This window comes from Natrix helvetica, assembly GCF_964273705.1.
Source record: "Natrix helvetica genome assembly, chromosome: 1".
Lineage (NCBI taxonomy): Eukaryota > Metazoa > Chordata > Lepidosauria > Squamata > Natricidae > Natrix > Natrix helvetica.
The window spans coordinates 34,021,737-34,047,695 of NC_138548.1; the positions used below are offsets into that span (position 1 = coordinate 34,021,737).

At 39.0% G+C, this 25,959-nt stretch overlaps 1 protein-coding gene across 1 annotated transcript; it reads right to left on the reverse strand.

The window, feature by feature from the left end:
* Positions 1 to 304: 304 nt before the first annotated feature.
* On the reverse strand, positions 305 to 21,512 carry WDR89 (WD repeat domain 89). The gene is made up of 2 exons (XM_081935616.1): positions 21,360 to 21,512; positions 305 to 3,925 (listed from the first exon to the last, which is right to left on the reverse strand). The coding sequence occupies exon 2, from the start codon at positions 3,896 to 3,898 to the stop codon at positions 2,744 to 2,746; it is 1,155 nt and encodes a 384-aa protein (XP_081791742.1). The 5' UTR covers positions 3,899 to 3,925; positions 21,360 to 21,512; the 3' UTR covers positions 305 to 2,743.
* Positions 21,513 to 25,959: the final 4,447 nt, after the last annotated feature.

A 25,959-nucleotide genomic window follows, 5' to 3' on the forward strand; every position in this document is an offset into this window, starting at 1 on the left:
GTCACGGTAGGCAATTTTGAAGGAGGGCAAAGTTAAATTCAAACTAGAAGCATGCAAATACATGGTCACCAGGGGTCAGTAGTCAATATTGGACCTTATCTAGCTCAAGTTAACTACTAAACTATTTGAATTTGGCTGCTCAAGAACAAGTTATTCAGACTAGGACTGAAAAATCATCATATGATTCAAAGTGCAGACTGTGCAAAAAAGCAGAAGAAACAGTAAATCATATACTCACCTTGTACAAGAAAATTGCACAAACTGATGATAAATAATGACATAACACAGTTGCCAAAATGATTCACTGGGACATCTGTAACAATTATTACATAACAATAATGAAAAATTGGTAGGAACATATACGTACTTAAAAAGTAGACAAAAATGTGCAGGTTAAAATCCCATAAAGATTTCCAAATACAGACGGATACATTCTTGGTCTTAACACACAAGATAACTCTGGTTGGGGGGGGAAAGAAGATATGGATAAATGTGGCAATACCAAGAGAATATGAAAATACAAGACAAAGAATTGGAGAAGTTTAAACTTATCAAGATATGAAAAGCAAAATGGAAAGATGATGGCATAAACTGGCCATAGTTACCCCCGTGCTTATCAGAACACCAGCTGCCATTCCAAAAACTCTTGGATGGCACTTAGAAAAACTGTACATTGACAAAATTTTCACCTGTCAGTTACAAATATGGCTCTGCACATACACTACAGAAATATATTTTGACATGCAGGATCTTGGGAAGAACACAATGTGCATGAAGGCCAATGCCAACTAAAGAATTGGCATTGAAGAACTGTGGCTTCACATCTTTTTGTGTATAATAATTTGTGAATCTTGTATGCTCCCCCAAAGTCTCAATGATTCTGAGCAGTTTATGACAAACAAACAAAATAATTAAAATGTAAAGTCATTTTTGGCAGATTAGGGATTTTCCTCCTCGCTCTATCAGAAACTGTTCTCTTCTCCTTCCTCTCAAAGTAAACATTTTCTAGATCATTCCTGACATCTCCGGTTAAAGTGTGGAGTTCCAAATAAGTGAATCCTAGTGTTGTGATGGTAGCGTCCTGTGCAAATTAAGTCATGGACAAATCTTCAAAAGATAGTGTATAAAATAGAATAGCTTCCCCAAAATATTAGCTGTTCAGTTTAAATTAAGGCTCAATCACATCATCAGATAGCAAGCGTCTTCTCACAATATAAAAAAAACTCAACTTTGGAAATAGAAAAAAAATGAACAAAATTTCATAAGAGTTGACATAACAACAATGAATAGTCTTGCAAAACCTGGCTATCTCTGAGGTTAAAAAAAATAGAATAGTGGGTGCCATCTAGTGGTGGCACAGACCCTGGTGTTGTGGGCACCAATTTGCCAACTTCCACCATCTAGATGACTACACAACAAACAAAAACACTGTTACTAAATACACAACAGCATTAATTTTACCTCCAAATTATTCTTTTTCCAGAAAGTTACAATTCTTTTACCATCTTGAATCAAAATGTATTTCAAATCAGAATAAAGTTAACATTTTATAGAACCTGGGAATGGACATTACAATATAAGCTAATTACAATTCACGTCTCATTTTAGGTATCCTCAAGTACCATGATTGTTCTCTAACAAATTTGATCTCTTTTGATGGGTGACGTGGGTAGTCTGCTTTATCAGGTTATTTAAACAGATCTTCCTCCTCCTCCTCAGTATTGACTCTGTTTTTTTAAGATTATTGACATAAAACTTAAGTCCATTTTTCCTCAAATATGGCCTGCGGACCAAGTACTCTGCTGCAATTTCTTCACAATCACACATCAAGGCTGCTTCAAGTCCCACCTCCCTGCATGTATCAATATTGTATTGATTTGCAAAAATGCAGTTCATTGAAACACACAAGTAAAACTACAAGTAAGCAACATTTATTTATATACATATCAAACTTCTTAACCACCCATCTCCCTCATAAAGGGGCCCTGGGTGATGTACAATTTAATCAGTATAATAAAATATTAAAAACCATCTAATTTAAGATAAAAAAATGAAAAATGTAAAACATTATAAAAGATGGAGAGAGATGTTAATATAGACGGGGGTTCTCATAGGGCCAACCAGCCCCATGGCTGTGTGGGACTGTGTCCCCTATGCAAGACTACACAGCCAGATTTTAACCCTTTGTGAAAGGCCAAGAGATTAAGGGCTTCCCTCACCTCTGAGGACAAGATGTTCCACAAAGCAGGGGCAGCAACAACACAGGCCCTCTTCCTTAATCCCATCTGTAGTATGCCTTCCCTGTCTGAATGAGTGGGACAGGCTGATGTGGTGAGACGAAGCGGGTTTTATAGGTAGCCAGGCCCTTTGCCATATATGAATAATAAGTTGTATAGTAAAACATTCTTGTGTATATTTGTTGTACTGGATGATCAATCCTACCCAATTGGACCCTATTGGTTTCAATTGAATGGGTAAACATATTCAGGGTGAAAGCATAAACTCAGCCTTTTAAAACTATAGCTTTTTGAAATGTCAATTCATACGAACAGGAATAGTATCGTTGCACCATAGAAACAAATTTATTACAGCATACATTTTTGTGTACAATAAAATAGGTTCTAGTCTACACAACAGTTACCATATTTAATTGCCTTTAAATTTCAGCCACACTTTTGTGTTCTACACACACACACACACACACACCTCTTTAGAAGTATTAAAAATGGAACTCTTCATTTGTTTACTTTTTTTTTGTTTTCAAGGACTGTTGATGAACTTTTGTTTGCTGATTGACAGAGGAAGCCGCTTTCATAGATGTCTTCTTACTCAAAGCTTTTTCTACCGCTCCTGGTTTCCATAGCAACAACTCTGCATCCTCTCCTCCTGTAAAGAGAGACTCATCAACCATATTCCAGCAGAAGGAACGAACGGTAGCAGAGTGTCCTCCCTGAAGTATTCCCACAGAATTCAGTCCATGCGCACAACACTCTATGAGACAAATGCTTCCTGTTGACATCCCTCCAAATGCAAACAACTTGTCCACTTGTTCATGATAAACACCCCCAATTAAGTAATCCAGTTTGATATTGTCTACTTCTCTGACGTCTGGAATATGCAATAATGTAGTTGACTTTTCAGAATCCAGCTCAGCAAGATCCCAATAACAAAACCCTTCATCGTGTGTCATGCAGTAAACCTGCCAATAATCTTTTCCAGCCCATCCAATAAAACTTACGGAAGAATCAGAGTTACAAGTGGAAACCAGGGCGTTTTCTTCATTGTCTTTGTTAATATCAAACACATTTACCAATCCATCAGTTGAGCCTGAAGCAAGCAAATGGGGTTTGTTGGGATGAAAACATACTTTAGTAACATCATCGTTATGAGACTCTGAATAGACACCTAGTGGCTGTTTGCTAGAAGAGGCACTGTTTGGGCAGCCTCTCGCATCCCAGAATGTTATGAATGCATCTTCTTCCACTTTTTCTGTGCCAGCACATACTACAAGGTCATTGCAGCTTATATCACAGCTAATGAAAACATTGGAAGGAGAGCCACAAAACAACTGCACAGGCTTCACGGCAGATGAACGAATATCCCAACACTTCAATGATCCATCACTGCCAGCTGAAAATAATATATTTTCATTTCTATGTGCAAATCTGACATCACTTAGCAATGCAGGATGGCTATTATATTCTTGTAGCAAGCACAATGTCTCCCTGTTGTAAACTCTGATTGATGTATTGGAGCAGGAAACAGCCACTAAATGGCTCCCTTCTGCTCTTGAAATATCTATGTCCAATAAGTAAGATGGGTCTTCTGGTAGTGAACACCGTTTTGCTATTTGAAGGCTAGAAAACTGTTCCTTGATCTTCTCCATGGCAACTGACATTAGAGCTGCATCCAGGAAAGTAAAGGTCTGCAATAAATAAAGATAAAGATAATTATCCTTCCTGTAATGCTTTATACAAGAATAGACAATTTCTCTAAATCTGAGAGCCATTCATTACTGAGTGCATAAGGATTCAGAGGACTATCAGCGCCCCATAAAAGTTTGGCATTATAAAGCAAAGCATGGCATGGTCTTCCACATCCCAGCACCTGTCAGACATGCTACCCATCTCATTTGGATAGCACAGGGTTATAAAAGACTATCACAACAGATAGTCAACTCTGAAGCTGGCCTGACTGGGGCCAGATATTGATATATATGCATATACATGTGTGTGGTAGTGATTACGAAGCTCAACAAGAGGGGGAGAGGGGAAATTCAGACTGTAGTCCTCCCTGAGACAGAAAAGCTGTCTTTATGACTTTGGCCACTCTCTCAGCCCTAGATTGAGAAGTTGAATAAAAAAATCCAACTTCCAGCCCAGACCAGTGTGGTATAGACCAATCCAAATCTATACATCCTACAATGTGGCTAATATCAATTACCACACAAAAACTGGAATAAAAATAGGAATAGTCAAATTTGTAACACTTCCCATTTATCCAACGAATGAAATCTTTATCACAGCCTGAATTAAATTGGGTGGAACTTTTAGAAACCAAATAAAATATCTTCAAAATCAGATATGGCCCGTGGACCTTAAATTGCTAGGCCACAGGTTATATTTGTAGCTCAGCTTCTGCAAAGCAATTTAACTGAAATAATGAACAAGTATATTTATAATTGTGAAACTCAATACAATCAGTATTGTCATATGACATATCATTGTCCACTGACAGGAAAATGAAAAAATACAATTTTGACCAGGCCTTGAGAACTCAAGAAGAAAATATGAGAAATCTTCCATCAACACTGCACAATCACAGGAAAAAATGATGACCTAACTAATTTATCGATGTATATGTTACTTTTCTCCCTTGACACATAGAGTATTTCATTCACACTGTAGAAAACCTCCAGGAATGCCAAACTTCTTCCTCCATTACTTAACACTTCTACCCTTTTACGTTTTCAGATGTAAGACATACATGTACTTTAATCAGGCATGAAGTTTGTCAATGTCTATGACATTGAGCCTGATTTTTCTGCCAAGGGGGGGGGGGGGACTTGCAACCACTGCATTATCCCAAGTCCATCGAGGCAAATCCCCCTGCCACAGAACGATGCCATCCACCCCCTTCTCAACACCACCAGCAGGCAGGAAATCCATATGCTATTCTTCACAGCAGTGCTATGATAGGCAATGATTTTGACAGATGACTAAGTCTTCGCAGTAAGCTATCCATCAGGATTCACTCCCCATTCGTGTTCTATCTCTCCCAGCCAGAAATCAGCTGCCTAGGCTAACAGAATTGGTGGGCAAAAGGCACAAGAGGATTCTTTACCCCCTAGGTCTCTGAGCCAATTTCCAGCTTAGTGATCTGGGTCGGCTTGGATAGGTGGCAGCCCAAACAATGACTGACAAGATAGGAGGACATGCACAGATCGGTCTCTCCGGCTTCACAAGATGATTGCAACTTACCTACAAATTGTTGCTCAGGTTGCTTCGGAACACAGGCTAGTGCTCTTCTACAAGAGTTGTTAAAGCAGCCAAAATAGCAGCTCAAGGTATGCTCTGAAGCGGCTTCACCATACAACCTCAGCACCACCATAAGTACAGCTGGCCATTGCTGTGATATTATGGGAGTAGGGGGAATTTGGCTTGAAAGAACTGAACTGCTGCTAAAAGCAGATTGGGCCTTAAGGAACAATGCTCAGGGATTAGAGGAAAGGGGTATGCCCATAGAGGCCTAAGGTTGCCAATAAATGGCAGATTGTTCTTGCTACCTACTGACAGTTGGTCAATGAAAGCTTGTATCCCCAGCAAAACTATTACAGCTCATTACCTGCTTCAGGGAGAAAACACTACTTGGTCATTGTTACAGCTAATCATTGTAGACCAGTGTTTATTAAACTGTGGTCTAAGGAACCCTGTGGAAAGGGGGGTGTTGTCCAAAGCCCTTTTCAGGGGTCCATAAAAGCAAAATTCTTTGCCAGATATTGAACACATTTGCAAACATTTGAAACAACAGTATTCTTTTTATTTTTTATTTGTTAAAAAAATATACAGGTTTTCTCATGAAAAACCTGTTTTTGTTAATATCTAATAGGCTTAATGTTTTTACAGGAGTCAATAAATATACCACAAATGCATCTATTTTATTTTTTAATACAGTAAATATGGGCAAATATAATCCACATGAACAAAAGCTCTTCTGGGATCCTCCGTAATTTTTAAAAGATCTACCGGGCAATTTGGCAAAACCACATGACTGTCTACCACCTGGTCAAGAATAAGCTTGGCCTGTGTGGAAATAGCTAAATAGACTGTGCACTGGGTTAAGATCAAAGGGCAATCTAAGAAAATGGAGCTCCCCCCACGGAGGACACTTTATGTGAATGTGGAGAACAACAATCCATCTCACATATGGCTCGGTGCATATGATGACTTTTGACTTGCACTGAGGAAGACCTCATGCTGACAAGAGAAAATGCTGTCAGTGTGGCCAAAAATAGTTATTTTACCTGCTCAGTGTTGAACGTTGTATCTGTAATTTGAAGGTGCTTCAGATACAGAAAGATCAGTTCAGGTAAAATAAAAGGTAACCTGAGAAGGGCAAATGAAAGAGGTTGTTGGAGCATGTGCATACCATGCTTAAGAGAAATTGGGAAACATCCACACACAGCTGGAGTGCGAGCCATCGATTTATTGATTTTTAACACAAAGCTAAGATTTGTTCTTCACTGTTGTCAAACAAAGAGCTTGAGAAATACTCTCATGTCAGAATCCAGAGGGCCCTGAATTATTCAAATATAGATCTACACCCTCCAAAAATCTAATCTGCTTGTAATAAATTTTTTAAAATCTGCATACATGTATCTTTGCACATATGAAGATGACACACAAAGTGGCCTAATCGTTCTCAAAATATATGCAACCTTGTGAAAAATATTATTCAAGCCAACTTAGTATTTCCATATTGTTACTGAGATCCTTTATTGACAATTCAACTTGGATATTATTATTTTTGCTTTGGAAAGAGAAAGGAAAATGATGCAAATGTTTGAAGCGGCTCTGTTATTAACATGAGCAATTCAAGAGGCAGCATCTACCGCAATTAAGTGAGCAGGACAATTAAGATTGTCCTGCTCACTCATTTTGTTTGTCTTTTCTTTTTGAAGCATATATGCTCGCTCAGCCTAACTAGAACACAATTCCAGAAATAAACACAAAAACAGAAGGAAAAGCTATCTCCAAATTACAGCTAACCCCAATCAATGACTTCTTAAGTAAAGTTTGATCTATTACTTAAGGCCTCAAACTAGAAACCATGAGACCATGAAAGCTGGCTGGGTGACTTTAAGCCAATCACTCTCTCAGCCCACTTCACCTCAAATGGTTGTGGTTGTGGGAAATAGGAGGAGGAAGGAATATTAAGCATCTTCGCTACCTGAATTACTTGTAAATAATAAAAGTGGGATTTTAAAAATCTAATAAAGTCCCATCTCAAGGCTGTCCACAAAGTTAGTTTTCTACATCCAAGGAATTCTGCACAGCACAATTACAAGGGTTTGGGACTTTTTTTTAGAAGCAATTCTACTGAAAATCCCACTTGCCACATTGGCCACCAAGGCTAAACTGGCTTCAGCCTAACCATCCTATAAATCTTCATTCGGGCAAGAGCATCGCAAAACACTGCCCAGCTCCAAAATCCTATTCAATAATCCTGAGTGTTTCAAAAGTGCTGCTGCTTCTGTTATCCTTCAAAAGGAACATGTACATCAGTGGTGAGATTCAAAAATTTTTACTACGGGTTCTGTGGGCGTGGCTTGGTGGGTGTGGTGTGGCAGGGGAAGGATACTGCAAAAATCTTCATTCCCACCCCACTCCAGGGGAAGGATATTGCAAAATTTCCTACCCCACTCTAGGGCCAGTCAGAGGTGGTAGTTACCGGTTCTCCAAACTACCCAAAATTTCCGCTACCAGTTCTCCAGAATTGGTCAGAACCCGCTCAATACCACCTCTGATGCACACACACGTATGCACACACCGCAAAATACAATAGAATAGAACTCTATTGGCCAAGTGTGACTGAACACACAAGGAATTTGCTTTGGTGCATATCTTCTCGGTGTACATAAAAAGACAAGATTCATTCATCAAGAATCATAAGGTACAACACTTAATGATAGTCATCGGGTACACTCTCTTGCAAATTTAGCATTTGCTGTACAAGGCATTTTTGGTAAACCTTAATAGACAGTTAAGAACCCTCATTAGATAATTTAATTTCCCTCATGGACTACATTTTGCTTTGAACTATAAAGCGGTTTATAGAAAAATAACCCAAACCAAGCATTTTGAAACCCTTTCATTTCAAAACCAAAGAGTGGTTTGCTCTTTAGATGGATCAAACCAGTATCACTGACGCATAATTCGTATTTTTCCCTTCATAAGTTGCATGGAGAACAAGTCATCATTTCTTCCCTAGAATTCCAGCACGCGTGGCCTGGTTCCTTACCTCCCACCCCTTTAGCTTGCCAGAGAGAAAATTCCAAAACCAGGGCTGATCAGGAGAAGGAAAAACACTGAAGAAGTTTTACACAGGAAAAATGAATGAGGTGGAAAGAAGGAAACTGTCCCAGTAAAGCCTTCTCTGTAATTGTTCCCCTCCACACACTACAGCAATTGTAGATTTGTCCTTAGTTGCCAAATGATTTCTGCCTGTACTAGCTCAGGCGTGAGGACATTTTGCTCCTTGGGAATTTGAGGGGGTTGCCCCCAAAGAACATAAATATGCCATCCAAATAAATGGGGCATACATTTCCGGGGTTCGTTTTCTCAACAGAACTTCCTGCATCAAAGCGTGAAATGGATACTGGTAGTCCTCTACTTATAACAGTTCATTTAGTGACCATTCAAAGTTACAACGGAACAGAAAAAAGTGACTTCGGACCATTTTTCAGAGTTACAATCTTGGCAGCATCCCCATGAACATGTGATCAAAACTCAGGTGTGTGGCAACTGGTTCATACTTACGACCATTGCTGTGTCCCAAGGTCACGGGACACAGCAACCTTTTGCAACCTTCTGACAAAGTCAATGGAAAACCCAGATTCATTTAACAATCAGGTCAGTATCTTATCAACCGCAGTGATTCGTTTTAACAACCATGGCAAGAAAGGTTCTAAAATAAGCCAAAACTCAACAAATGTTTCATTTAGCAACAGAAATGTTGGGCTCAATTGTGGTCGTAAGTTGAGGACTACCTGTACTATCTAGGATACTCGGGAGAAACCAAATATTGGGCAGGGTGACACACTCAAACCACTTACCATCGATTTCCTGATTATTGCCTCAAGTATTCTGTACTATAATTCCAGGCCTGCCTACATATTGGCTGCTGTGGCTGGGATTGATGGAACTATACTCCCAAACACCCGAAAGGCTCGAAGTGAAAAAGCAGGGGATGCAAGCTACATGACAGCCGAGTAATGAACGTCTGGGGTTTGACTCTCAATAGTTTTAAGCAAGATGCTCTCTTTGCCTCAGCCCCCGTAACTGCAATATGATGAATCATATGTTTCAAGGTGTTCTGTGAAGCATGTTGTAATTTTTGGTAAAGAGATCAATTAGTGCATAAAGTATCATTCACTTGAATGAAATGAGGGGGGTGCATAACAGAGAAATGTGCTTTTAAAATATCAGCACTAACTGAGGAACACCTTTTATTATAAGAGATGTTTACTAGATCAACAAAGTGCTTGTTGGAAATTGAAGGAACAATATTGACTTTTATGTTCAAATTAAACTTGCTTCCTGCCTAGAACGAATTAGACTCCAGTGCTCACAATTTAAACCAAAACACCTAACAACATGTTCATTCCTATTGACATTCCTCTACAATGAATCCATGGGTGACTGAAATTCATTGCTCCATTTCGAAATCGCCCAACTGCAAAGAGGAAGAGAATGGAGGACATATCCTGGAGACCCGGTGCCATCAGCTTCCCCAAAATAGTGAATGCTTTTAGGTTCCCAAGCAAATTGTTCAAGCTTTGGGCAAGACAGTCTCACATTAAATTCATTTGTTTGAAATGTTACTGTGATTTACAAAGACTTCAAAATACAATTTGAACAGGGAAATCTACTTTTCAGTTTTAATTTAATGAGGAAAAGTGAGCTTTCAACAGTCAGAAGCCTTAAGAAGCTTGGGTTACCTGAATTTTTTTTTGGAACTTTCCCAGATTGCTATTGTATTAGGTAAACAAGAATCATTTCTGTGTTTTCTAGAGCAATATTTACACTTCGAGGGTACCGCCTTTTATAGGAAAACCAACATCCCAAACAATGAAGGAATAGCAGTCATGCTGCATTTTTATCAGCCGTTAACATTTCACTGAATCTTGTTTTGGACATGTAGAAAAATGTCAACTGGTGAAATCAAAATTCTCTGCCTCTTTAGGAATGAAATCTTAAGGTTAAACAAGCAATCTAGTTAAAAATAAATCTCTGGGGTAGCCAGCAACTCTTGATCTTCTTAAAAGGAAGTTGCTGCTACACTATGATGGGAGAATCTGAAAAGGGACCTAACATTTGTGGGAAAATGTACAAAATCGTGGTTCTCCATGCATAGTAGGACATTATGAGTTAGGACACTTCTTACTAGCAGAAATTAGCAATGCAGATTTGAAGCATCTATAAACTTGGGATATTTTCTTATTTCATAAAATCATGATCTTAGAATGTCAGTCTCAAGGAAAAAATACAAACTTTTTGGTTTAGCACAAAAAGACAATGTAACATAGAGTAATTGTATTGATATGCCTTTTCCTCCAGTGATGTAAAAAATACGCAGTAAAACAAACCACAGCATAATAAGATTCATGTAGGGTTTTTTTTTTTCTTTGCTGGATTATGTTCTTTGGAAACATTCCTCTGTTCCAGATTAATTCAGCTCTTCATCTAACCTCATGCTACATAATTTGTGCAGAGAGCCAGAGGCAAAGAGAGGCTTATTTACCTTCCATTCCAAGTTGAAGCTCCAAGAACATTGCAAGCTCTTTGTCTTCTTCCATTCCTAATTCATTCATTCATAGTGGCCAACTAGATGCCTCTGGCCTGTTCAAGGCAGGAGGAGTGGCTAGTCCCCTGCAACTAGAATTTGGAGCTATACCGCCTCCCACAGGTAACACTGTGTCTTGAAAATTGATCGTCCTGACAGTTCTGTCTTCCGTGAAATTCTCCTAACCCCTGTTAAAGCCAATCTCATGGCTATCTCCATGTTTTGTGGCTCTAGATAACCAAACAAAACTTTCACAACAGAAACCTTCGTAAACTCATAGTGTTTTAGAAACTATTACAAAGATGTCTAAAGAAACAAGAACTGGGAGGATCCACACGCAATATAAAACCATGGTTGAAAAATGAGAGAATGAGAAATTTTCTATAGAAAGAGATTTCCAATGCACAGAAGATGGCATCTGGCTTTTAGTCAGTTTTCAAATGTTACACAAAATGACAGCAATGAATTCCAATATTCAATTGTCATTTGAAAAACAGATGAAAATGACTGTTTTGTTTAAGAGCATATTAAAAGTACTAAAGGACTAGGAAACCACCTCCAAGAGGTCTAAAAACCTGCCCAAGTGATCTTTAATGATAGTGGAATATCAAACATTGTAATGTTCAATGTTTGACACCCTGAATATAAGCACCATTTCTTAAGCTAAAAAGAGACCTATGAGTCATTTAATCCTACAAGGTTTTCAAAAATAGACTAGTGATTCATAAATTACATTCTTCCTCCTCCACTTAAAGAGAATACTTTGGCAATGATGAGATTTTACAATGGTTTCCACATCCCCGAGAGCAATGTCAGTGGTCCATGTAACCACCCAAGAGCAACCCCCACAAAAAAGCAGAGTGTTTTGTATTTACACCAAGGTTTATTAATGTTTGCCAAGAACGGGCATGAGTTCACGCAACACATTTGACTGTTACTGATTCTCTCGGTTACTAACAAACATCGTTCCTTTTCACTTCATTCTGAAAGTTTGCTATAGTTTCGTTCATGCTGCTCTTATTACAACTTTCTCTTCCTTTCTGAGTCTTTGTCCTGGCTTTCGAGCATCTTTGAGCTTCAGTGTCATCTTGTTGTCTTTAAATATAAAGGCTTTCATCACTTACTAGCCTACTGTATCAAAAAATGGCACGGAAACTCAAGAAGCTGCCTACCTTGTATCATCTCAATCCCCCATTCAGTTCAGGTAATCATGCAATGACTATATGTTCTTCTATCATTCTTCCTAGACCTCACCTGTCTTCCCGTTCTGGAAGGGGGGGAAATCAGCAGCCGAGTAAGAAAATGTAAGAACAGCTCTACCAAGGTCTACCATTTCATTTTTTACACTGCATCATCAACTGTCTCTATCATAGTCCTCACTACCAAGAGCCACATATATGACTCTCCCAAGGTTATCCCCTTGCAACTGCCCCAGAAGATATTCAAGTTGATAGTTCATGAGCTACCTCCAACCACTTTTAAAGCTATACAATTTGAGGAGATCATGACATCTTCTGATAAAGGAATTCCACAGATTAATTATTTGCTATATAAAGATACTTTCTTTTTCTATTCTAAATCTTCTGTCAATTAGCTTCATTGGATGACTGCTAAATTTTAATTGAGGTCAATTAAAAATCATTTCAAATCAATGGACATATCTGGATTTTGAAAGCACTTTCTATGTGATTAATATTTACTAAAACAATCTCAGTCCATATAGGAACATATAATGCTTTGCGAGTCCTGTTTCGGTTATGAATTAAATTAGAATTGTAAAACATTTTCATAATAAACACAAAATTGTTCATTTCCGATTTAATTTTTGTAACATTCAGCAGCAGTCAATGAGGTTAATTTTTTAATTCCAGAACATCTAAAAACCACAGGCTGGAGTCCCTGCCTTCACAAAGACACTGTTTTTACAGTAAAAAGCCAGAAGATGCTATGCCTCACCTGAAAAACATTCATGTTTTCTTGGAAAAACTTTTGTTCTTACGCGGATGAATGCTTATTTAATTAAAATAAATATGACTAGACAACTAAAATTATTCATCAGAATCCTATAGAGCACAGTTCCTTGTCCTTCTGTCTGGCTTCTTTCTGCCTTGCCTGGATGATCAGAGCACTGCTTAATATACTCGAGCTATCCAAAATACTTTTACTTGTAGAAGCTGCCCAGAGTGACACTTGAATTGGTGCATATTATGGGAAGAACTAGTGAGATGTAGATTTTTAATATCACAATGAGAGATGGAGGAATGGATAATCCAGATTAGTGATACATTGTCCTACCAGAACTGAGACTTTTGATGATTTTTTTACCTTCAGCATCATAATTGGCTGTTGGGATTAAAAATATAAACATATCTCCACAAATCTTATATTTTACCATTGTCACACATATTGATATATTATAAGCCAAGATTCATGAACACATAGGTAACAAACTAGAGCTAAATTCAAACATTCCAATCAAAGGAGGTGGACCAAGTTTTAGGAAACTGGTCACAGAAAATAAAAAATTTTCCCAGAGTTCCACTGATAATTTCAATTATCTCAGAGGCTGCAACTTTCTATCTTTCATACAACTGGATTGCATCAGCTTTATGAAATATCTGGTTAGTAACAATACTGATTTCCCAGTAGATCTTTCTTCCACAAAAAGTCTTTAAGTATATACTGTATTTTTAGGAGTATGAGACACACTTTCCACCCCCTAAAAGAGGGTGAAAATTTGGGTGTGTTGGTGCGAATGTAGCCCCATCCACCCACCAGCCCCCACTCTTTGGCCTCTGCCTCCCAGCAATTTACCTCCTTGCAGCAAACGGAGAAATGCGGCTTGAGGAGGCAATAAACTATGGCAATCCCTGCAGCCTGAAACAACTGATCATCGGGAGGCCTGTGCTGAAATTGAAAGGGAAAGTGGCTGCTTGCTGCAAGGAGGCAAATTGCTAGGAGGCTGAGGCAGATTTGTGTGTGTGTGCACGCGCTAATCAGGCTAAACTGGAACAGGCTGTTTGCTGTTTGCCGCAAGGAGGTAAGTCAATAACTATAAATGCCCATAGAATGTTCAAATTATTAGACTTATTTTTTAAAGACTGTTTTATTATTGCTCTAGACAAATTAACAAAATTAAGAAGCTTTTTAAAATAAATGCTTGAACTGAAGAGGCTCAGTGCTATTGTATCTTCTTTTAAACAGCAGAGAATAGCGTATGCTTCTAGAAAGCCACATCAATTTTAACAGCATTGTACAAGTATAGTCTGAAATGTAACACCACAAACAGTGTATATCTTCTGTACTGTTTGCTGTTTGCTGCAAGGAGGCAAATTGCTGGGAGGCAGAGGCAGATTCCCCCCCCCCCCCCCCGTTTTTCTCCCAAAAGCTAGGTGCATCTTATACTTCGGAACATCTTATACTCTGAAAAATACAGTATAGCTCAGCTTTCTGTCTGCGTCTCTCAGGTTGTTGGGTGGCTTAGAACCACTTGCTTTTTATCTGGGGCTGCAGGACTTTCATTTAAAGGGTTACTGCTTCTAACTTTACTGTTAGATTCACACAGGTTCTGGATTCTTGCTCAGAAACATCCTTACCCTCCAACAGTAACTCCTCAAATCAACTAAGCTTAAACATTTTGCACAATCCAAATGAATACAACTTTTGATCTAAGTTTCAGTTAGATATGCCCTCCTCAGAGAAGCCCCTCTCCATTTCTTTTCTCTTTTATTTCATGCTTATATGTGTGAGTCATTGTTTTAATTTTTTTGCTTTCCGAATTCTAGAATTTTCTAATTCTAGAAATCGCTGGAATTTTCTGACCATTCTGATTCCTCCCTTCTGTCTTTCAGTGGTTTGCTTCAACATACCTGTATTTGCTATAAATGGATTAATGCATATTTATCTGTAGTCTTCTTGAGTTAAAATTTTATCATACTGAGTATATTTTATTATACTCAGAACAAAACTAACAGCAACTTTTAAACCTGGATTTGTAAGCTGATGTACTAGCCAGAAATTGCTGGCGGCACCCTTGCTGTTCCTTAAAGGCATAAAAGGTCAATTGCAATTGCCAGTTGTGTTATTTCTTCAGATCTTATTGTCTTGGAAACCTGACTTATATAATGAGTGCATTAGAGTGGGTATCACAAGAAAGTTGGAACGTCCAACCCAAGAAGTATTTCAATATGAAAAGTTAGTCATGCTTTAAAATATCACGTTATTGTTTGAAGGTCTGAGAAACGTGGGCTACTTTGCTTTAAATGGCCTTTTATACAATACAATAGTAGAGTTGGAAGGGACCTTGGAGGTCTTCTAGTCCAACCCCCTGGACTAGAAGACCTCCAAGGTCCCTTCCAACTCTACTATTGTATTGTATAAAGCAAAGTAGCCCACGTTTCTCAGACCTTCAAACAATAACGTGATATTTTAAAGCATGACTAACTTTTCATATTGAAATTTTCCTTGAAATAGTTCAGCAGTTCACATATTTTCCAAGAACACCTTCAAATCTTTCTCTCTTTCATTATGCAGGTACTAGCATGTGTGCTAGCAGTGTGATCTTTTTTTTAAAAAAAAAGATACTGTAAATCCAAAATCTAATTACACCAAGCATTGGAAATCTTTTCAGGAACCATTTTATGAGCGCCCCTTCCAACATTTTTCAATTGACGGCTTTATTGATGCCTGGATTGTTTGATAGACACACATTTACCTAATTTGCTTCTTGTCAAATAAAATAAAATAACCCTGACTAATTACATCTTGCCTCCTTGTGGGATAGGGATGTTCTGACCTTAAAACCAAAATGGTTTAACAGTTTAATGCCTAGCCCTATCATCCCATATGTGATAGGCCAAAAATCACACCAAGATAAATCACTTCTGATTTTTTTCCATCTTTAATACATGCAATCATGTTAGCATATTTTTAGTATTTTCCCCTAAAACGTTTTAGTTCATTTTTTCAATTGAATTGTACAGCTTGCATGTTATATTAAAGATGGAAAAAAATCAGAATGGTCTGATTTTTTTTATATCTCAGAAATTTGAGAAATATTTAAGAGGAGTATGTAGACTTTTTATATCCATTGTATACAGCAGTTCCTTTCAAAATACACTCATGTGCATTATTGTATCATAAATATTATTGTATCATAAACATTTTGCTGGGGGAGGGGGAGAACTGTGTCTGACTCTAAGGTCATCACTGTAGGAAGATCAAAATCAGAAATGTCTCAAGTAAAAGTTTTATTTTTCAACCATTTCACCATAGCGATTCTCCACACAGAACCACCCTCCCACAAAAATCAAAACATAAGAACATAAATGTAAAAAAATGTGTACATTTCCCTCTAATGTTTTAGAGTATGATTGTTGTGATTCTTTCAATAAATTCAATTATCTTGTGCACCATCTAAATAATGATAGAATCACGAAGTTGGAAGAGGTCTTGGAGGTCTCATCAGATCTTCCCCAGTGTTTAATTCTTTCTTACCTTTCTTCTTTCCAGATGCAGAATTTTAGATTTCTCTTTGTTAACTTTTTCCGACTTGCTTGAGCCCACCGTTTAAGCCTGCCCAAAACTTTTGGAATTTTGCTTTTCTTCTAAAGGGATATCCATTCCTCTAAATTCGTCTATTCTGAAGTGATATCCATTCTTCTAACTTCGTCTATCTGAAGTGTTACCCATTCCTAGTTTTGTGTCATCTGCAGATCTGAAAATTATCCCTACACCCCATTCACTTAGGTCATTAATATAACTATACCAAGGGTGGGCTTCAAATTTTTTAGCAAGGGGCTCTGCCAGTTGCTGGGTGGGTGTGGCCATGGTGAGCGTAGCCTAGTCGGCCTCCTGCACCATGGCAGGGAGGGCGTTTTTGCCCTCCCTGGGCTCCAGAGGCTTTCCTCAAGCCTCTGAAAGGGCAAAAATGGCCTCCCCAGGCTCCAGAGACCCTCTGGAGGCCGGAAACATTCCCAAACTTCCAGTAGGCCCGTTCTTTGCCCTTCCCGAGCCTCCTCACACGCCCTGCACTTACCTTCATCCAAAACTGGCCGTGTGGGGACTCCTGGGAAGGGGGGGCGGGGCGGGGCCAGCCAGGAGGAGGACTTGGGGGTTCTCAGAACTGCACAGAATCTTAGCTATAGATTCTTCCGAACCCCCAGCAGCCCTCCCCTGACTGTGCAGATGGTAAAATGGTGCTGCAGATGAAGAGCACCAAAAATAAAGGAAAGTGGGAAAGTTTAAAATATTATTTATCACAGGAAGATTTTATATAAACTCTATATTTATTAAGACTTATATCCCATATTTCTTTTATACAGGTTTTATATAACTCATGGAATATAACGTTGCCACCTCCTAGTCTCACAACACAACAACTCTGTGAGTTTGGTTAAGATGAAAGAGAATATTGGCCCAAAGTGATTGGCCGGTGAACTACCAGAGCTGAAGATGGATGACCTTGAATCGGAATGTCCAATTCCAGGCCAATATCTTAATCACTCTATCAGACTGGTTTTCTCATACCTTCACGAGATATGAAGACTGAAATTAAATACCCAATTCTTAACTGCTGTAGAGATAAAGATGAAGACTTAATACTAAAATACTAAAAATAGAAATCAAAAACATACTAGACAATTGTGTGTTTAACACACACACACACACACACACAGAGGAACAAAATACTTCTTGAAGCAAAGAGTGCTCTGCTTTAATGTTTTAAATTTCAGCTTGGAGAATTCTCAATACTAATCAGAGGTGGCTGGGGACAACAGAAAACAGTAGAGGGAGTCATGCAGTTGAGGGTGAGGATAAGATAATCTGATTGAGCCCATATAGAAAAGGACCCATCAATCACTTGTGGAGATAAGGACTGTAAATCTGAGTCTTCTGTCTGCCATGAAGATGACATTGACAACAAACTGGCCTCCCTTAGAGCAGTGGTTCTCAACCTGTGGGTTGGGACCCCTTTGGGGGTCAAACGACCCTTTCACAGGGGTCGCCTAAGACCATCGGAAAACACATATTTTCGGTGGTCTTAGGAACTGAGACACCAATTTTATGGTTGGGGGTCACCACAACATGAGGAACTGTATTGGGAAGGCTGAGAACCACTGCCTCAGAGGATGTGCAAGTATTGTTCCAATATATATGCAGGATGCATGCACTTATAAGAATTCTAGAAAACCTTGCTCTAAATCATATTCCAGCGTGATAATCAATACTATCCCCGCTCCTTCCTGAGTTTAAGAAAATAGGATGGGTGGAGAGAAAGAGAGAGAATAGGAAGAAGCATTAAGTTCTGCTTGTTTTTATTCCACTGCCTATTGTGGCTTCATTTTAAAAGAATAGCTTTCAGTACCTTGCAACATTTTCTTACTAGGTACCTCAAAGACTTCAGCCAGAATCAGGATAATGATTCCATTAATCAAAATGTCTAAATGCTGCATTGCTATGATTTACTGGTAGCATTACTGATTGCTTCACAAAGCCCTCCTTGACTGAAACGGTGAACCAGGGTTAGACCAGGTTAACACTTAAATGCCAGATCATCAAGAAAACTCAAAGCTATAGATTGGACTACGAAGTCAAAACAACTTCACTGAAGAAGGCAACAGCAAACAAATGGCAGTCTTACAAAGAAAACTACCTCTGTAGCCACTGTCCCCAAGACAGATTCTTTCCATTATTGCCCTCAATGGGAATGCTAATGTCATTCCTTAGTTAGCCCACTTGATGGCACTAAGCATTACAGCCAAAAGTTCAGCACCTGGAATCTATCACTCTGGGTCAAGCTACGCAATTTGAACCAAGTATAATACAATACAATACAATACCAGAGTTGGAAGGGACCTTGGAGGTCTTCTAGTCCAACTCCCTGCCTAGGCAGAAAACCCTATTTCAGACAAATGGTTATCCAACATCATCTTAAAGACTTCCAGTGTTGGGGCATTCACAACTTCTGGAGGCAAGCTGTTCCACTGATTAATTGTTCTGTCAGGAAATTTCTCCTCAGTTCTAAGTTGCTTCTCTCCTTGATTAGTTTCCACCCATTGCTTCTTGTCCTACCCTCAGGTGCCTTGGAGAATAGTTTGACTCCCTCTTCTTTGTAGTAATCCCTGAGATATTGGAACACTGCTATCATGTCTCCCCTAGTCCTTCTTTCTATTAAACTAGACTTACCCAGTTCCTGCAACCGTTCTTCATGTTTTAGTCTCCAGTCCCCTAATCATCTTTGTTGCTCTTCTCTGCACTCTTTCTAGAGTCTCCACATCTTTTCTACATTGTGGTGACCAAAACTGAATGCAGTATTCCAAGTGGGACCTTACCAAGGCCTGTAATGTTTCCTTTTGTTCAAAAATAGAGATAGGAATGTTTAATGCTCCAGATGTTATAATAATAATAATAATAATATATTTATTTCTTAGCCGCGCCCTCTCCCGAAGGACTCGGGGCGGCGTACAACAAAACATTCGAAATAAATATGCAAACAAAACAAACATATAACAAGGTACACTAAAACATACATACATATATATAAGGAGGAGATCGATTAATAAAAACAATTAAAATACTGTATTTAAAACCCCTAGAAATTAAATGTAATTAAAAAACCCAGTTAAAAACCCGTCAGGAGCGATATGGTTAAATCAAAGTTGAGCCAGGCCAGCTGCTTGGAATAGGTGGGTCTTAAGCTTAATACGGAAGGAGCGGAGGTCAGAGGTATTCCTAATATCCGGAGGGAGGTCATTCCACAGGGCTGGGCACTACTGACTAAGCTGGTTAAGCAAAAAAAAAATGGAGCTGGACATCTGGAAGTTTACATATAGCCCATACCTGCCATACAAGAAAGAAGAATTGAGTTCTCTTTGCTATTTTGAAGTAAAGGAAGTAAAATTAAATCAGAAAAAATGCTCAGTCATTACCAGCTGAGGAATTTTTTTGCTTCCATATATCTCACTTTATTGATAGCACAATAAAATATGCTGTTTTTTAAATTACTCATTTAAATTGCTAGAACTTTTATCCTGTTTTACATAAAAAGCAATACAAATTAAGCAAAATTTTTAAATTTACAATCCACCTACTAGTTTTTCTTTCTAATCCAATATAAAAATAGAAATAACAATAATAGTCCTTGCCATAGCAACATTATTAAGGCTTTACCCAATTGTATCTTCATTTTTTTCCTCCAAAATTATATTTATAACTGTCACATATAGATTACAAAGATTTATACCATAGGTACTCCTAACCACAGCAGATTTTTGCAAAGAATGGAAGAATGATTTTGACAGTAAGAACAGCCTAAAGCTCTGCAGCATTTTTGATCTGAAAGAAAAAAGATGCCAGGGACATGCACATAACATTTAAAAGCAACTCCTTAAAGCAAACACGTTTCTTTTGGATCATGCTTTAGCTAATAGAAAGGAATGCATAATTGTGCAAAAAATGCAACTGTTTCAAGAACAGTGCCAAGAGGTATACAGTGCTATACAAATTCCCTTGCTTCAAAATGTGGAAAAATGGATATAAAAAGAATGATGGCTGCAAAAATGGGTCTGAAAGTTATATTGTATAGGGAGGGAAAGTGGCAGTTGTGAACAATGTGGTCAAAGAGCAAGAAAGATATAGATTTTAAAAAGTACAGCAATTGTAGAAATTTTGTTAACCATGTGCTTCTACCTAAAAAAAAAGATCCAGGGTGATCATAATGGAAATAAAGAGGGGTGGGGGTTTGGAAGTGAATGAGAAGCTAAGGAAGGATTCCATACAGATCTAACATCTTGGCTATTTATGCAAACCATGAATGGGAGAGAGAGGAAGAAAATTTTGTTGCTGGGTATCAGTTCATATTTATTTGTACCCTGGCAGACAACTGTCCCAAATCTGACCTTATATCTGACGTAGCCCTGTGACTAAAAGGCTGCTTTTAAGCGATGGAAAAGTAGTCTTTGCAGCAGAGTTCTGCACCCAAAACATTCAGCAATCCCGACCTGAATTTGTAGCTGACGGATTGGGAGGAAGAAGGAAAAGAAGAAACGTGTGCAGCAAGAAGCAACTTACGTTTCAGACCCAACATTCAATTTATAGCATTCTCCACCCCACCCCGAGCTGTTTTGCTTTTGCTCTAAGATTTCTAATAGTTGTTTTATTAAACTTCCATTAAACAAATATATTTCCAAACTGGAAGAAAATATTTTGGCTCAAATAAATTAATAAACACACAAGCTATCACGAGAGAGCAAGCACCCTTCACACGTGGAAAAAAACCCAGAAACGCTGATTACCTCCCGGAGGGAATAAAACGAAAGTTCTGTTCCGTCCGAACGTGCGTGCGTGCTAAACGTTTTCCCCCCTGCTTCTGCGTTACCTCCCGAAGCAATTCCATTGGCTTGCTCTTCCAGCAGGAAAGGCGCAGACGTCAAACACCAGCGTAATGTTGCGTTGATAGGTCAAGAAAAGAAAGGGGCGGGGCGCTTCAAGCACGACCCAAAACCGTAATCCGATAGAGATAAAGAAGGAAAAGAGAAGAATAACTAACTTCCGGTCTTCATTCAGCTGCCTCCTGTGGCGGAATGTTTATTAATTGATTTAAAGAGTCGTTCTTTCTCTCCAAACCCCTAATCTTTTTGAGAGTCAATTGTGCAGCACCGCAGTTTTGCTTGACAATCAAAAGCATTTCTGCACTTGCAAAAATCCTTGTTGGCGGTCCTCTTGGTGAAAAGTGGCTTAATCGTGGGCTTTCCCCCCTTTATTATGTCTATGGAGATTCTCGGTCATCCAGATCATGGTTGTCTCAAAGGTACTTTTTCAAGAGGCAGTTGGGCTTTCTGGTTTTTCTTTGAAGACATTTTGCTTCTCATCCAAGAAGCTTCTTCAGCTCTAGTTCTTCAGCTCTGAGCTGAAGAAGCTTCTTGGATGAGAAGCGAAACGTTTTCAAAGAAAAACAAGAAAGCCCATCTGCCTCTTGAAAAAGTACCTTTGGATCCCCTGTATTAGTTTCGAATTCAATATTTTTGCTCAAATAAATGAATTCTACATTTAGGCAAGAAAAACAAAATGCACAGGTACAGTATATGTCAGTGGTGGGTTACTCCCGGTTTGGCCCAGATTGGGTGAACCGGTAGTGGCAGCGGGAGTACGTGCACGGACAAGCGAACCAGTAGTAAACAAAATTGAAACCCACCACTGGTATATGCAGTACCTCACTCAATAGAAGTAACTAAGGAGGATCAGTGTGCAGCAGCTTCCAAAAAAGCCAACACAGTTCTAGGCTACATAAACAGGGATAGAAACAAGATCACGTGAAATGTTAATACCACTTTATAATGCCTTGGTAAGGCCACACTTGGAATACTGCATTCAGTTTTGGTTGCCACAATGTAAAAAAGGTGAAGAGACTCTAAAAAGAGTGCAGAGAAGAGCAACAAAGATGATTAGGGGGCCATATGCTAAAACATACGAAGAACAGTTGCAGGAACTGGGTATGTCTAGTTTAATGAAAAGTAGGACTAGGGGAGACATGATAGCAATGTTCAAATATGTCAGGGGCTGCTACAAAGAAGAGGGAGTCAAGCTATTCTCCAAAGCACCTGAGGGTAGAACAAGAAGCAATGGGTGGAAACTAATCAAGGAGAGAAGCAACTTAAAACTCAGGAAAATTTCCAGACAGTTAGAATCAGTGGAACAACTTTCCTCCAGAAGTTGTGAATGCTCCAACACTGGAAGCTTTAAAGAAGATATTGGATAACCATTTGTCAAGTGCTGTAGGGTTTCCTGCCTAAGCAGGGGGTTGGGCTAGAAGACCTCCAAGGTCCCTTCCAACTCTTATTCTGTTAAATAGGGGAGACTGGGGGCCATGCATAGTCTCATTTAGGGGGCAATAGATGGAGAGAGGGAAAGAATAAAGTGTTCTATGGAATTCTTCCAATCCTTTTCAGTGATGAATAGGTAATTAGCTTCAAAAATAGAGCAGTGATCTTATTCCTTGCATTTTTTAAAAAAGTTGCTCCCAGTTTTGATTTTCTTGTTTTTATTTTAACTGGATTTTTGTAATGGCTTTTCTGTTTAATTAGCTGGCTTGGGGAGTTTCTCAATCTAGGAACACCCGTTCTGTCCTAGCAGAAATGCACTTCTGGTCAAACCATAATTTCCAAGAGATACCAGCAGGCTCTTGCTTCTCTATTGCCGATGGCCATATCTGTGCCTCTTTGTTTAGTTTAAATACTTGACATTCACTCTTGGTGTTGTTCACTAACTGCACTCCCACTATGATGAGGCAGCAGAGCAGGTCATGGGAAGGTATGTGTGATTACTCCTAAATAAGTCCCACAGTTCAGTAAAGCTTAGTCTGCAATTATCAGGCATAAAATGGAATCTCCGAAACAGGTTTTATTATAGATGAAGATGAGTAATTTGTTCATTTTAGGTTACTAAATAATTAGGTAGGGCTCATGCATGTAAATATATTTTATAATGAGTATCACTGCAACTTAAATTCATGTACTGCAGAGTGCAAAATCAGTAGATAACATGTTTCAGTGGTGGGTTGCAAATATTTTTACTACTGGTTCTGGTGTGCTTGCGTACACACTCACATGCAAGCATAACACTTCTGCACATGCAGAAGCGTCTGGGCATCTGGGCAGGACCTCCCGCCACCGCTACTACTGCTTTGGCTGAACCGGGAGCAACCCACCTCTGGTATGCTTCTATTTGCTTTGCCACTTACACCTTAGTATCAGTAAGAATATTGTTGCTTTCCTTTAATTCTTTGCAGGACATTTGTCCCCATCTTTTGCTCAGCCTCCTGAGGAAAGGACATCTCCTCAAACATCCAGTAATTTGGTGGGAGACACAGCTACTCTCTGGGGATCTGCCCATGCAAATTAACATTTCATTTTGTTAAAAAGGAAGAATAAATCCCGTTCTCTTCCACTTAAAAAAAAAAAGAAACTTGTATTACAGGTTTGCTTCACATTGATTTTCTGAAATGGCAAGTTACTGCAGTCTAATTAGAATAGACTTTAGCTCAACATCCTCCTATCTGTTGAGATGATGCAAGTTGGCAATATGCCCAAAAGTGAAGCAAAGGCTCAGCATGTGGGCGGTGGAGAGGCTTGTGAAATGAGAGCAATTCCCAACATGCCTTAAAATAATCCCATCTCTGACTGTGCTTGCCAGATGCAAGCTGAGTATAAAAGGAGTATGAAACTAATGTTGAGCATCTGATCCTGCCATGCCGTGCAATCTCACATTTCATTTTTAATGTGGTTTCCAGGGACCTTTTATGTCATGCCACAATAGCACTTTCTGTTTTTTTGTTTTTTTTTTGAAGAGAACAATGGCAAGAGTGCAGATTTTTGAAAAGTGCTTGCAGAGAATCAGTGCGAGTAATCTCGAGGAGTGTGTAAGGTAAAGGTTTCTCCTGTCTGGTCATCTCTGGCTCTAGGGGGTATTGCTCATCTCTGTTTCTTAACCAAGGGAGCCAGCATTGTCTGAAGATAATTTCATGGTCATGTGGCCAGAGTATGCCAAGGTGCACAGAATGCTGTTGCCATCTCACCAGAGTGGTACCTATTTATATCTCCTAGCATTTGCATCCTTTGCAACTGCTAAGTGGGCAGCAGCTGGAGCAAGTAATGGGAACTCACCTCATCGTCCAAGTCCTCCGGTATCAAACTCCAGCTGTCAACTTTCCAGCTAACGAACTCAGCATCTTTAACCGCTGAGCCATCACATTCCGTGATGAGTGGATGCTGCTGTCCTAAAGTATTTGACCCTTTACCAGAAATCCTTCTGACATCATGGGTTATGTCCTTATGTAGCGAATCACTCTGCGGGCTGGTACTCCTCTATCATCATTTACTACCCCATAATGGAGAGCAAAGTATATATTGCTGGACAGGCTACATTTGTTCACTCGAAATAAGCAAAGGTCCTGTATCTAGTGAATAAAATGCATGAATAAATTGTGTGCTCTTGAATTTAGCTGTCATCACTATTTTCATGGGGAGAAGATCCTAAGAGCAATTGTGGCACGAGAAGCAGTTTTTAAAATTCATCAACAAGGTATAAATACTAGGGGAGACATCAAGTAGCACTTACAGATCTAGTGGATTGTTATGCATCTGTTCTGTGCCTTTAAGAGTTGGGTCTTGTGTTACAGATTCTGCACCAAACAAGATGCTAGCCTAAATATTTTATGATTGTACTCTGTAGTTAGAAGATGAAGTAAATGGGACCTGGTTTATGCCAGGTAAATTGCAACACTGATCTAGAATTGAGATTGTGATGGGGAGCAAAGTATTAAGCCCCACTGCCCCCTTCCACTGGCCAGGGTCATTTTAATAGAGACTTAGATGGCTGTGTGCTGGGATTACTGTAGTAGTGGATTCCTGCATAGAGCAAAGGGTAGGATTACTTGTTTTTTCAAGTGGAGGCAAATCTATCAGGCACATGAAAGAACTACCTCTCTTGTGTCATACCCAACTACAAAAAGCTAGAAGTGAATTGTGTTCCATATTTTTGACAATTGTAAATGAATACAATTGAGTGTTAATTTCATTGAAAAAGATAATATATAAATCAAGGAGATTCTAATGGGCACATGCCAATTAGCACACATATGCTTATTTTGACCCCAAGGGTTAATATGGCTATCCAAGGAGTGATTAAACAGCTGGCGGTCAAGGGGAGTCAGTAAATGTCAGGGTGTGTGCGTCAATAAATGAGTCAATGGACTCCAATAAGTCCATTGGAGTCAATTAATCTTTTTTTTTTCAGTCCTAAAAGTGAAGTGGCTAATTACAAGACTGGGTTAATGTCAGGCACAAATAACCAAGAACAGCATTAAAAGTTTATTACATGCTATGTATATGCAAGAAT

What these genes read in the sequence shown, in the direction of transcription:
- WDR89 (XM_081935616.1), bottom strand. Translation starts at nt 3,898, where the DNA reads ATGTCAGTTGCCATGGAGAAGATCAAGGAACAGTTTTCTAGCCTTCAA.